The sequence below is a fragment of the Phalacrocorax carbo genome, chromosome 23, assembly GCF_963921805.1.
Source record: "Phalacrocorax carbo chromosome 23, bPhaCar2.1, whole genome shotgun sequence".
Classification (NCBI taxonomy): domain Eukaryota; kingdom Metazoa; phylum Chordata; class Aves; order Suliformes; family Phalacrocoracidae; genus Phalacrocorax; species Phalacrocorax carbo.
Window position 1 is genome coordinate 5,758,522 of NC_087535.1, and position 13,284 is coordinate 5,771,805.

At 44.9% G+C, this 13,284-nt stretch overlaps 1 protein-coding gene across 4 annotated transcripts; it reads right to left on the minus strand.

Moving 5' to 3' along the window:
* Positions 1–74: 74 nt before the first annotated feature.
* On the minus strand, positions 75–13,281 carry EIF2D (eukaryotic translation initiation factor 2D). 4 transcript variants are annotated; one of them, XM_064471879.1, is made up of 15 exons: positions 12,879–13,281; positions 11,146–11,336; positions 10,362–10,445; positions 8,143–8,233; positions 7,395–7,502; positions 6,457–6,746; positions 6,128–6,245; positions 5,637–5,682; positions 4,829–4,932; positions 2,844–3,002; positions 2,028–2,117; positions 1,828–1,923; positions 763–883; positions 448–622; positions 75–342 (listed from the first exon to the last, which is right to left on the minus strand). In XM_064471879.1, the coding sequence occupies exons 1-15, from the start codon at positions 12,932–12,934 to the stop codon at positions 272–274; spliced, it is 1,800 nt and encodes a 599-aa protein (XP_064327949.1). In that variant the 5' UTR covers positions 12,935–13,281; the 3' UTR covers positions 75–271. The 4 variants fall into 4 exon arrangements, with proteins under 4 accessions (XP_064327949.1, XP_064327950.1, XP_064327952.1 ...); XM_064471880.1 differs by lacking the exon at positions 12,879–13,281 and adding an exon at positions 6,902–7,013 and having other exon boundaries at positions 6,457–6,711; positions 11,146–11,288; XM_064471882.1 differs by lacking the exons at positions 11,146–11,336; positions 12,879–13,281 and adding exons at positions 6,902–7,013; positions 9,942–10,088 and having other exon boundaries at positions 6,457–6,711.
* Positions 13,282–13,284: the final 3 nt, after the last annotated feature.

The window sequence follows — 13,284 nt, forward strand, 5'->3', positions numbered from 1 at the left end:
AAAGCCACTGCAGCCAGTGAAATGAGTGCACCATTAGGAACTTCTAGAAAAACATATGGAAAAGGATAATGCGAGGGGTTTTATGCAGCTTTTTATTTTTATGAAAAACAAACAGCTGGAGCAATATTATTATTTGGGTGAATCCTGGACCTCGTGAACATCCAGGACTCAATTTTTGAATGAACAGGGGCCTGTACATTATCCTTGATTTGTTGTCAGAACACTTCTATAAATAACGAGATCAGAGTAATTCCTACAGTAGATTTTTCTCTTACTTCTTCCGGCCAAGCTTTGGAGCCTTCTCGAGGCCTTGAATATACTTCCGAGGTAGCTGGTATTCTTCTGCAACATAACCAAGGGTTCACTTCAGGTAAATATTCGCAGCTCAGGAATTAAAATCTGTGTCTTCCTGTAACCAGTCCCAGCCCAGTTCTAGGACAGACTTACCTAGCAGCATCTTGGCCAGATGATGGATTTGGTTGCCCTGGATCTGGACCTGAACTCTGTCTTTTGTTCCTGGTACTGGGGTGATGGTGGCACTGGCCTGTACTTTTTGTTGCAGAATGTTGGCCACACGCTGTGGGTCTAGACCATAGAGCTCAAGGTTCTTGATAATTGTCACCTACGGGTTTTAATAATTATTGCACACATCACTGCTGTAGGAATTAGCAAGTCACATCCCATTCATCCCAGAAAAATGAGCTGCCAAAGCTGCTCTCAGAACCCGGGCTTCTGCTCAAACCCCGTAATTTTAATTCTTACCTTCTTATTTGAGGACCTCTGTGCTATGGTTATGTCGATGGGTTCAATGTTTCCTTTCCTCACAACAGGTTCTTGTCCAAAAAATGTCACCTGGTGTAAGGGCTGCAGTCGTTCAAGGCACCTGAACAAAGCGTATATATCCAATTAGTCTCTACAGCAAGGCTGATGTTAACTCTGCTCTTCCACTGCAGCCTCTCACGCAGTTTTTTTTTTTGAGACCACGTGAAAGCCAAGATTCTACGTGCGAGAATCTGTATCTTAAGAAGATAATGCACGCTGATCTCATGCAAAGATTTGCATCCTAGTTATTACTTAAAGAAAGGGACTGACTAAAAAGAAAGCTAGTCCACTGACTCACAAAAATTATGGCTTATACTGTCACTGGTAAAATTCTATAAATTGGTTCTTATAGAAGAAAACCTCCTTTAATTTTGTCTTTACGCTACTGTTCAGTTGTATTTTTCACAGATCGGTGAAGCAACTTCAGTGTAAAATTCAGCATGTGTTACTGAACCACGAGAAAACCTGGCTTCAGAAATAAAGGAAGCTGCTGGAGGTGCCTCACCAGCACTGTGTGAAGAAGAAGCTCAAGGCAAGTAAGACATGGGGATGTTTGGCAAAGCTTTTCGGTATATGGAAACTATGGTCTTGTGTCAGATACTCGGGTGTCTTGCATCTAAAAGGTGGGTTTACGTTATAAACGCACAAGTTGTGCTGCACAGAAAGAGCAGGGTGACTACCATGGCCTAAACAGCTATCTATTGCAAAGGGTGGCTTTATAAATATATACATACAGATTATACAGGCAACCAGGCACTGTGTGTTCAGGAAGCTTTCCCAGATAAGCGGTTAGCAGGTAAACAACAATCCCCAACAACCACAGTTAATGCTAGATGCTTGGTAAATGGTGCAGAATGAGAGACTCTTCAAGTGAAGGTCTCTGGATGCATTTTTTTGTGTTACCAGTAGTAAGTTGCAACTTGGGTAGCTCCAATAACACGTGGCTTCGAGTTGCATGCAATAAATCTGTGCAGTACTGAAGCACTATATTGGGAGAAGAGTCACCTGCTCAAGAGATCATCCCATCTAAGGTTTGCGATTTCATCCTGTTCCGATTTATCTAACAGGCAGTCGCACAGAATGGCATTCACCTTTACAAAGCTACAAAACAAAAACACGTGTTAGAAGCAAACAAGTTCACTGTGTTCCTCTAACTTCAGCATCTCCCGTGGAAGCGGGGTAGGACAACTTCCATGGCTACTCACTTTTTGTTTGTTTCGTCAACCAACTCGTTAGTCTTCACGTAGTTAATGACGATGTTTCTCACCTCGCTGCTTGAGAGGATGCTGCCTTTTCTAAAGAGAAAGAAGACTTTTTAATGTATTACTTTAAGTAGTTAGGTGCTGGGTTCTGTCACTAAGCAGAAGATGGCAACTACCCTGACTACGTTTGGTAGCAACATCTCAATCCTGAAACACATCTGCTAGGGAGAGATTTCTTGTCCTGCTTCAGCTGCTGTACGCCAGATAAAAGCCTCAGAGCAGTAATTGCAGGGACTCTAAACCCCTTGGTTTTGGGAGCCGAGTTTGGGAGGATGACCCCAATGACACCCCTAACTTCAGGGGACTCTGGGTAACGTGTACAGAAGCGCTCAGTGGATGAAAGGCTGCCACTGTGTGCTATCTAAACTACATCAAAACAGACAAGATTAGGGCACAAGAGGCAAGTCAGTTATTTAAATTATCTGGGCATCCTCTTCTCAGTAAACCATACTGTGGGTGGGCAGAATATGCCTTATCCAATGGCAAATTAAGACAATCCAAGTAAAAAGTATCAGTTTTGACACTTGAGCTGTCACCTCCTTAGCTGTGGGAGAAGCGATGTACTTGCTGAACGCAGCTGTCACAGCCTCTTATCTTTCTTTCCTTTGTGAAGCAATGGATCTATTCTAGATTCCCATCACCTCTCCTGGCAGCACTGCAGGGCCCTCCCCAGGAGTGCTAACAAAATGGCAGCAGCACAGGTTTGTTCTTCTCTCTCTTCAGGTAACGGTGGTTTTGCTGTACTTTTCTAGTGCTTACCTGTGTCCGGATTCCTGAAAGAGTGGGATCATTTTTGTTGAGACCCCATAAAGCGGAATGATTTCAGGAGCATGGTACACTTGTTCTCTGTCTTCACTCTTGCTGTCTGGGGCAGCAGAGGCTGAAGAAAATCCTTCAGGTACCGTAAATGCTTTAATGCTGAAATGAGAATTATTTGGTGTGAGTGAAAGGGATTGAAACGTATCATTTCCATTGCACTGAGAAACTAAAACCTAGCAGAGTCGTGCAAAAAGCTTTCTTTCCAAATGCATTCCATTGCAGTGGGGGCCTGTGTCTGTGGATTAAAGGACATGAAGAAAGAATAGTATTTTGGAGCATTACCTGCAATTCATAAGTTTGTCCTTGTACACATTTCAAAGATACACATAAATAAGCACCTTAACTCAGGTGATATTAAATGATTTTTTTCACGTAGGGAGTAAAGCCCTGTATGTTGGGGGAAAAGTAAATCTCTCCAGCTATTCTAAGCATATTTGACTCTTGTAATTAGAGGCAACTGCCATAATTCAAAGGATGCAGCCCCATTCCATACAATCCCTAGAATTAAATTTTAAAAAGCCCAACCAACTGCACTCTTCACAAATGTACAGAAATTTAAAAGCTGAAACGATCCTCCAGTGGTCACTGATAGAAGACAGTTCTGGAAGAGAGGGGTAAGAACTGTATCAGTGCAGGAGCTGGAGTCTCATTTCATTGACCAAAGCTGCAGATTCTACGCTTAAAGGTTTAGTTTGAGTACGCCTGTCTCCTAATGATAAGGCCAAGTATAATAAGAGCAAAGTTAATGGAAGAAGTCAAAGTAGTTATGCTTCTTTCCAGAAGCAGAAGAGAAGATATGCTTATATCTACAGAAATATTCTCCACTCCTCTGGTTGCCAAGGAGACGTTATATAACAGGAAGCCTCAGGCCCGCTGGGAAATTCCAAGGAAGAGCTAATGTGCCGATATGCAGGAGGAACGAGTAGGATGTTCTTGACGTGAGGTAACTAATAATCTTTAGGAAGATAATGGAAACACTAATAGAGGAATCGAGTAATAAGTAACTTAAAGGATAAGAGTATCTGTGCAAATCAATATGTGTAACGGACAAGACAGCAATTTGGTTTTAATTATTTTAGGATTATACGTTTGGCTTCTGATTTTGCAAACTGCTTGATTTGCTCCTGTAGGACATTCTGAGGCTGTAGTTTTCATGCGCATTTATTCAGCAGCAGTGTCATCTTTTTGTTGGAGCTATTGTTTAGACAGGTGAGTTCACTTCAAAGCTGAACAATAAGCTGCCCCAGATGGAACGGGGAGGGGGAGACCTGCTTAAACTGGCAGGGCTTAAAATACTCATACCATTATAACCACTGCTAAATAGATGGAAAACTGCCTGATGGGTTTCAAACCTTCCTGCTCCCCTTCCTCCAACAACAACAAAGAAACCCACACAAACTATCAAGACGCTGTCAAAGGAATGTGCTTTTTAGTGACTGCTAACAGGCTTGATACTGTAACTCTTTTATTAGCATCCCAGCTGGAAGCCAGAGATTTGTCATTGTAACGCTGCAACAAATGGCCATGACTTGAATCCTCCTTAACGTTTTCAAAGCTGTTTCTCTGGAAGATTTGTACCCCTGCTACAAGGATAAAGGGCCATATGCAATTTTCAGATCATGTAACAATCCCTTCTGATCTTAAGTTCTATGGATGAACGCACAACTAACGGGAGGAAAGGTGGAAGTCGCAACACTATCATTAGACTTTAAGCACGCTCAGCACCCCTCAGTAAAGAAGGACTAGTATAGTTTACCTAGAAGAAGTTTACAAGAACAGGAAACACAAGCAATGTTGTATAGAAGCAGGGTATAAAACCCCTCCGTAGCATTTTAAGATTAGGAAACGAGGGCTGCTACTGCTATTCAGAACAGGAATTCACACAGAGTATAGGTAATAGAGCTGGACTACAATAGTCTACATACTCTGGATGTTTCCAGTCCACTTCCACGATGCTCTCCACACCTTTGTTCAGCTCCTTCACTTGTAAGATCTTCTGGTGCTGCATACATTGCAGGAATTTAGAGAACTGAAGGAGGCAACGATCAGAAATGTGGAGTCAAGCATTTTAAATTCCTGTTCATGTATTTCTGACCTTCCCAAAGTTACCTGACACAGCAGAAAAACTTCTTTTAAAGAAACCCAACGCACCCCACACCTTTGCCCCTCTAAAAAAAAAGAGCAATTGCTAAGGAGCAGCGAGCACCTCTGGCTCCAAAACAAAGCAAGCAAGCGTTCCCTTTGTAGGTCTGCCAGCTGCTTGCTCTGTGACTCAGCTTCTTAGCCAAATCACAGTACATCTCACATGGACTACTGTGAGACCTTTGGCAGTGCGCTTTGTCTTTGCTTGTCATGTACACAACATGGACAATATCGTCTCCCTCCTCTTAATTTTTGCTCAGTAACAGCTTTAGAAATGGAACGGCCTCTTCTTGCAAGTAATTGCACTGTCCAACAAGATTGGAACCCTTGAACAGCTACTGCAGTATACAGAGGCAGACAGCATCGGCTGCAGTCGAAGCAGATCAATGCTCATGCTTTCAGGACAATTACGTTTCTCCCTGGATCCCACAGGGGCAGAAAGCTGAGAAAAAAAAATGTGGCTTTTAAGAACAGCTTCTAGGTGTTTTTGTTCGTCTGTTTTACCAACACTTGAACAATTTTGACTTCAAACTTTTTCTCTCCTTCCATTTCTTATTTAAATTAATCCAAAAAGTGACAGAAAAATCTCACCTTCTTATAGCTTGATTTCTTTATGTCCAGTTGTTGTCCAGCAGGGCTATAAATGGATTTTTTAAAAGTTCTTTAGTTAAAGGTCACCCTTCATTTCTTCTTAAATCTTGCTACTTATGCTAGAAGTTTCTTAACAGCAGAAATATAAATCACACAGAGAATTACCTCAAATAAGATAACAAATAGAACATGATGAGTAAAACTAGTGCTGATGTTCCCGTGGGCAGGCAAACAGCCATTTAAGAGACTAAGCAATCTTGAAGCAAATGCCAGCCAACTCAAGTTAGTTACCAAGTACATACCCTGTTCTAGACAATTCTTACATCAAGGTGTTTGATGTAAGAAGTGAGTATAATCTTAGATAACCTTAGATACGGACTGAATTTTACTTTTGAGACAAAAATGCAATCCTAAATATCACATTGGATCTCCACAGTTTTAAAGCCAAAAACGCAGCATGCAAATCCAAAGACCATCTTCTTACCACGTACCAGCATGGGAACATATGGCTGCGTAGAAATGTGCTGGTGAGCAGAGGGAGATCTGACTTCTTGACTTTGCATTTTAAGGCATGAAAAAAGCACTGATTAAATAATGCATCCATTTGCTCTGCAGGGGAAGAAAGGACAAGTGAGCTGTGAGTAGTCTGTCTTTCAGAACACAGCACTCAGTTCTTTCAGGCTGCCTTTCACATCACACAGAACTGTCTCTACCCCGTTCTCGCAGCGAGCCGTCCAGAACACACAGTAATCTAGACCATGGGTATGGGCTTCAGCAAACCGAAGGGGCATAGTTTGGTTTCATTTGTATGCAAAAATACCTTGTGGACTCCTACTGTCTTCAGCTTCCTGCTGAACCTCTGTGTTGGCACCTTCAGCTGTTTCTACAGCTCTGCTCTCATTGAGTTCCTCCTTTCCCATCACTACTGCACAACTGTCTTGCTCCTTCAGGCTCAGACCACCAACGTCCACATGCTGCAATGGGTCAGTGGAGAAGCTGACGATGGGCTCCTTCCCCTCCATCTCTTCCTCATCTTCAGCACTCTCCTTTTCAGCAGAATCTGTTACTGAGGGAGCTAAGGTAGGAGGATAAGATTTGTCACCATATTCCCTATAAAAGGAAGAAAAAGCATAACATAGCTTTCTGTTTACTGCTCTGAAACTCATAGGACAATGAACAAATGTCACCCTGATAAAAGGCACTGGCAGTTGCATAGATCTTTTTCCACGTTCTCAAAAAAACTACAAAATTAATTTTTAACTCACCTTCCTCCATAAACTCTGTTCTCCACCTGAATCTCAATTTAAAACTGAGCAGACTAGTTGAATCCAAATGCAGAACAACTTGTTTATTTGGTTGAGACTGGCACAGTTGACCCTTTTTAAGCAAAAATGATTCAAAGTTCACTTTTCATAGAGCAAGAAGATTTCCTAAAATCAGAGTAATAGGGATGTTCTAGCTTAATTTCTATAATAATTATGCTCAGGTTGAAGGAACTGAATCAAGTGAATAATTTTATGCATCTGTTTCCAACAGGTATATAATGGATAGGTGTCAGGGCAGACACCTGGTTCTGTCAGAAAAGTGTGGCCATCAAAAACAAGTAGCTGAAACCTTAATAGTGGTCATATCTAAACTGTACCCAAGTAACTCAATATGTTGAGCTGATAGATTAAGTTTACCGGGGCACAAATTTTGATTTCAGTAAACGCATGAGACTTGTTACACATTTTACCAAAAGCCTGGCAATATACCCACCAGAGGTGATCCGTGTAAGTGTGCAACACAGCAAAGCCCTTCCCCTTCATCCCAGCAGCCAGCATCTCCGCAGTGGACATCGTGGCAACCGCAACTGCTACCGGAGCTCTGGGAAAAGAAGGGAGTGTTACAGCAGGACAGCACAAATACACTGTGCTACCTGGATAAAGACAGACTGTGCCACTGGGATATACTGAATATTTTTAATGATGTCCTTGTTCTTTACAACCTGATTTTTTTTAAAGCATCTAGGTGTTTTCTGGTTATCCTTCTGGTACGTAAAGTCTTCCAAAGAATCCCAAGGATATGCGCAGCTTTCTTCACTTTAATGAAGACAAGAAGTATATGCACTGCCAGAAGAGACTAGCAGTGGGGGGAAAAAACCCAACAGCTTTAGCACTGCTCCCTCACTCTGAATTTCCTCATGGACAAAAAGACAACTGTGTAGAATACAATATTTTGTTAAAAAAAATTACTCTGTTGCAAAACAAATCTATAAGTTGTGCCCCCACAGGTCCAAAAGAACCAATCTGTAAAGCTGTCCACCCAAGCTCAACATATCCTAACCCAGAAACTTAAGTGGATTTTTTTTCTGCTGTATTTTCCATTATTTAGGTCCACAGTGCATCAAAGGCATGAGAACAATTCTGCTTTTATTTCCTCAAAACTCCCAGTGTCTTCCTGTAAAAAAATAGCTTAATTTAATTTTTAGTTTCTAAGAAAAGACATGAAGAAGAGTCCTTCGTACCTGTTTCCCAAGAGGGTGACAGCGCAGAGTGTGCCCCGCTCTACTTGAGGCAAGCCAGAAGATGGCACTACAACTCCTGGCAGCATCAGATCTGAAGAAAAGAATAAAGCGCATCCATTTCTCAATGAAAGACTCAGCCACTACCTTCTCCACCCCCATCCCTCCTGTTACTCAGCAAAAACACGAGCCTGTTAATAGCTGAGCACATGCCAGATAAAACATGATTCTGTTTCTCCTAGTAAGGCAGCACTTCTTGCTACTACCCTGTGGAGTAAAGGATCCAACTCACATCCCCAAAAATTGCTGAAGAGGTAAGCACGCTCAGCCCCTTGCCCTGCCAGACCCAAAGGGAGTCCTGTTTTTAACAGACAGGTATGAGCTGCCAGCCTAGAGAGCATCACTATGCATTGATGCCGTGGAAAGAGAAAGGAACAAGGAGATGTGTCTGGAACTAGCCATTTACTCTTCCCTGTCCCAAGGGCAAATTATCCCAGCAGCTCTCTCCCTGAAGAGAGAATGGCCTAAAATCTGCCACTGCTGACCCAACCCTCTTGATCTGACACAATAGCTGCACTCAGCTGTGAGCTCTCCTCAGCATGAGGAAGCAGCCTTAACTGTTGCTAATCTGGACAGAAACAGTACACCTTGTTGTGTGCTTCCTTCTGCTTTCCATCCCTGGGGTGAACAGACTGGCATGTGAGTAAAGAACAGTTTTCCATGCCGCACGTACGGCATCAAGTCATCACCAAATTACGTAAAGACCATCTGCTCTCCCTCATAGCAGCTGTAATTGTCTAGAGCTTGCAGTCTCACGGACTGACCTGTGTTCCATGGTTTGATTTTGAAGGCATCTCACACTTTTCTCAGCATCATAGATTTAATGTGCATGCTGAAGAAGCCAACAATATTTTTTCCTCCCATTCACTGTCACAACTACTTTCAGCAAATCTAGAATGAACTCTGCAATTGCAACAAAGGCTCCACATCTCTGAGGACAGAAATCACATAAAGACCTTAACGTGACAAGGTAAGTAGCATGTGTGTATTATGTAAATAACCAGGGCAGACAGCAGGTACTTCAATTCCAGGAACAGGTATCACAAACAGTACTTCTCTTTGTAGCTGAATGCTCCCTAAATCTGCTCCCTCCCTCCACAGCTGCAGCACTGGAGAGTCTCACGCCTTTCCTCCTCTTCCTGAGATGTGGCTCTACCTCTCCCTCCGCCTTTGCTGGCCATTGTCTCGTGGCCAGCTTCTTATCTTTGGATCGTACCCAGAGGTAGCCTGGTTGCCATGGGAGATGAATGACCTGCAGCCCTCTTTCATCAGTGTCCTTCCCCCATTAGCAAGACGATTTTTTTCCCCAGAAACTAGGTCACTACAAGTCAGCAGCAAGGCTTGCTCAGATGTCTATCACAGCTACACATTCAAGCACTTTATTTCCCCAAAAGCGAACAAAGTGAACAGAGGGACTTGAGTTCTACTTTAAGTGCTGTGTAATGGTGAAAAGACATCTCTTCCTACACCTACGCTTCCATTTACAGGCTAAGGCCGCAGTGGCTGCAATTTAATCTCTTCCTGGTTGAGCAGTTCTGCAATTTAAAGTTTATAAAGACCTGATTCTCATGAGTCTGAACTGCATCCAAAGCAGGTTCAGAAAAAAAGGCTCCTTTCTTGTTAGTCTTGATCCATAATTAGGTGGCAGAGCCAGTAATCCAGGAATTCAAATCCAACCTCACCTGCACAATCCACAATTTACTTGACAGTGATTACAATTATAGGTTCCAATATAAACTCACTTCTTATCCATAGGGTAAGCTAGTTCACCTCTGAATTGACAGGAAGCAGTGTGGCAGCAAAGGAACTCAGCTGCTCAAGGGAAGTTACAAAAAGACAGACCAATGACACAGGCGGTTCTGTGCCCCAGTTCAGAGTTGCTGGTCACCCTGAAAAGATATTTCCAAATCTGAGACCCCCACATGGAACAGGTTACTGCATTGAAACAGCTTAACCTACTTCGTTTCACTCAAAACTTTTTTACAGCTAATTTATTTTCCTTTTTAGGACATCACCATGAATTACTTTATGAGTACTTATTCTTTATACTTCTTCATTTTTTGTTTCAAGTACATTTTTGCCACTGGGAAAAATAACCCCAAAAAAGCTCTGAAGACAACTCCCTTCTGCAATGCAATGTGACAAAATTCTAGTCCTCTTACCTGCTCCTCCTGCTAGTTTCTGTAGCACAGGGGGCCATGTTGAAAAAGCAGGGAGAAGATCTGGGTAGACCCACAGCGTGTACACTGTCCCAAAACAGAACCAAATTTAAAGATGCGTCATTAAAAACTTCTCCAGCTATTGCTTCTTCCCATCCTTAAGACTAAGCAGTGCGATACTAACCACACCTAAGCACTCTCCTGTAACTCAGGTATTAAAGAAAGCTGAAGTCAGAACGGTCCTACAATAATTAGTAGATGTGATGGAGAAAAATAAACTGCTAGTTAATTCAAGCTCCTGTGAATTGTTATAAAGGATATAGATAAGCGTTTGCATTATTTTCTTTAAATCAAGGACACTTTGAGCTAAAATGCTGCTCCAACAGGGAAGAATTGCTGGGTATGGGAAAAATGAAAGCGAGGAATATCAAAGCAATTCATTGCCTAATTCCAGGGCTGCCTGGAAGTGGACATCATGCTTCTTGGAATCACACCTTGCAGTGGACAAAAGAGAGAAAGGGGCTAAGACGCTCAACTGTGACTTAAAGACTTGTTTCCTGGTTTCTAACCTCCTCAGCACCTCAGTTTCCTTTTTCTGCAGGAAGAATTCAGAAATGCCACTGATTTCACAAAGAAGATGGCAGAATAAAGGCATTAGAAATTATGAAGCGTACCAACACTATATAGTGACTGGATAAGTACTTAAGACAGACACAAGGAGATCTTTGGGGAAAGGCTGGTGCCCAGTAAGCGAAGAGAGAGGATTATTCTAGTCCACTCCCCGTACCTGTCGGATACAGAGCTTTCTCAATTTCAAACAGTATTGGGTTCCTGTTATTCATGTAAACAGTGATGGCCTCCCCTTTGTGAGAGTGCATTTTGATGACATTAAGCTCTTCCTTGTTTGGAATAAACTCAGTCAATTGTTCAGCACTAAGGTTAGGAAAAGCTGCTGCAACATCAGTTCGCAGTTTTCTCCTGTAACGATAAAATGATAAATGTGTTACAAAGCTGTCTAGACCGTCCCTCAAAATAACTTCTAGATCAGTAGTTACTATTTTGTCGGCTGTTCATGAGACTCCCACTTTTTCACAGAAGATAATTTGAAGCATTTGTGTCTGGGTTTACAAATGAGATAGCTGCATGCTGGAAGAATACTGGGAGAAAGGCCAAGTATGCTTGCCCTGCTCATGTTCTTCCTTAAACATCTGCTCCTGCTGCTGTCTTTGCCTCTGTTTTGCACTAGGATTTCATTACTGCTCCAAGCTCCTGAGCACAAAACTGGGAGCAGTGCTTGCTCAGCCCAGCCTGTCACCTACAAACTCCTGCAGCTCCGGCATGGAGGAGCAGGGGTGCAGCCAGATTTCCCTCTCACCCCATTTTTAATTGACATTTAAGACACAGTGACCAGCAGAAGCTGGGTTTGTCATTCACAGGCATGTAGAGTGAATCTAAAAGATCGGCAACTCAGCCCAGCATCACTGCATGAGTAAGAACATAAAAGTAAGGAAAGATGAGCTGGGCCTTGATGTAACAATTTATTTAAGTCTAGTTTAATTATGGCAGCACCTTTAAGCAAAAAGTGCTTTTCTTCTTCATAGAATCACAAAATCATTAAGGTTGGAAAAGACCTCTAGGATCATCAAGTCCAACCACCAACCCAACACCCCCAGGCCTCCTAAACCATGTGCTTAAGTGCCACATCTACACATTTTTTTAAGACCCCCAGGGTTGGTGACTCCCCCACCTCTCTGGGCAGCCTGTGCCAGGGACTGACCACTCTTGCAGTAAAGACATTGTTCCTAATATCCAACCTAAACCTCCCCTGATTCACCTTGAGGCCGTTCCCTCTCGTCCTGTCACTGATGACTTGGGAGCAGAGACCAGCCCCCCCCTCACTCCAGCCCCTCTCAGGCAGCTGCAGAGAGCGAGAAGGGCTGCCCTCAGCCCCCTCTTCTCCAGGCTAAACCCCCCCAGCTCCCTCAGCCGCCCCCCAGCACACTTGCGCTCCAGACCCTGCCCCAGCCCCACTGCCCTTCTCTGGACACGCTCCAGCCCCTCAAGGGCCTTCTTGTCCCGAGGGGCCCAAACCTGAGCCCAGCATTCGAGGTGGGGCCTCCCCAGGGCCGGGCACAGGGGCCCCATCCCTGCCCGGCTCCTGCTGGCCACACCAGTGCTGACACAAGCCCGGGAGCTGGTGGCCTCCTTGGCCACCTGGGCACTGCTGGCTCATGCTCAGCTGGCTGTCAGCCAGCACCCCTAGGTCCCTCTCTGCCGGGCAGCGTTCAGAGCGGTAGTTCATATTTATCACAAATCCCAGGGGAAAGCAGCTGCCGCTCCCGCCGGCCCCAAGCCCCGATCCCTGCGGGGGCACAGCCGCCGCGGATGGGGAGGCCGACGCCGGGCAGCGGCGGGACAGGCCCAGCGCAGGAGGCGGGACTGAGCCGCCTCCCCTCAGCGGAGCGCGGCCTCCGGGCCTCCCCCCTCGGCGCGGCGGGGGTCCCCGGCCCCGGCACTCACCGATCGGACCCCTTGATGGCGGTGTTGGATCTCACCCGCAACGCCCTGCAGAACATGGCGGGCCCGCGCCCCGGCCGGCGCCGCGCTTCCCTCAGGCCGCGGCAGCCGCCATGGCGCCGTCCCGCCCTACAAAGACGTCCGGGTGGAAACTGCGTCCCCGCTGCGGCCCGGTCCCACCCCACGCCCACCGTCCCTGGGCCCGGCGCCCTCCGAGGGCCGGGGATCGCCGCCGCGCTGCGCCTTGGCCCCCTCCACACGGGGAAAGCGATTGCCGTGAGGCCGACGGGGCGCCCGGGGAGCCGCGGGCTGGGTCTTAACGGATCCTTTTCCCCAAGGCTTTGTTCTGGGAGGGGCGGGGGACACCGGGAAGCAGGCTGAGGGGTGGGGGAGTGATGAGAAGCGGGCG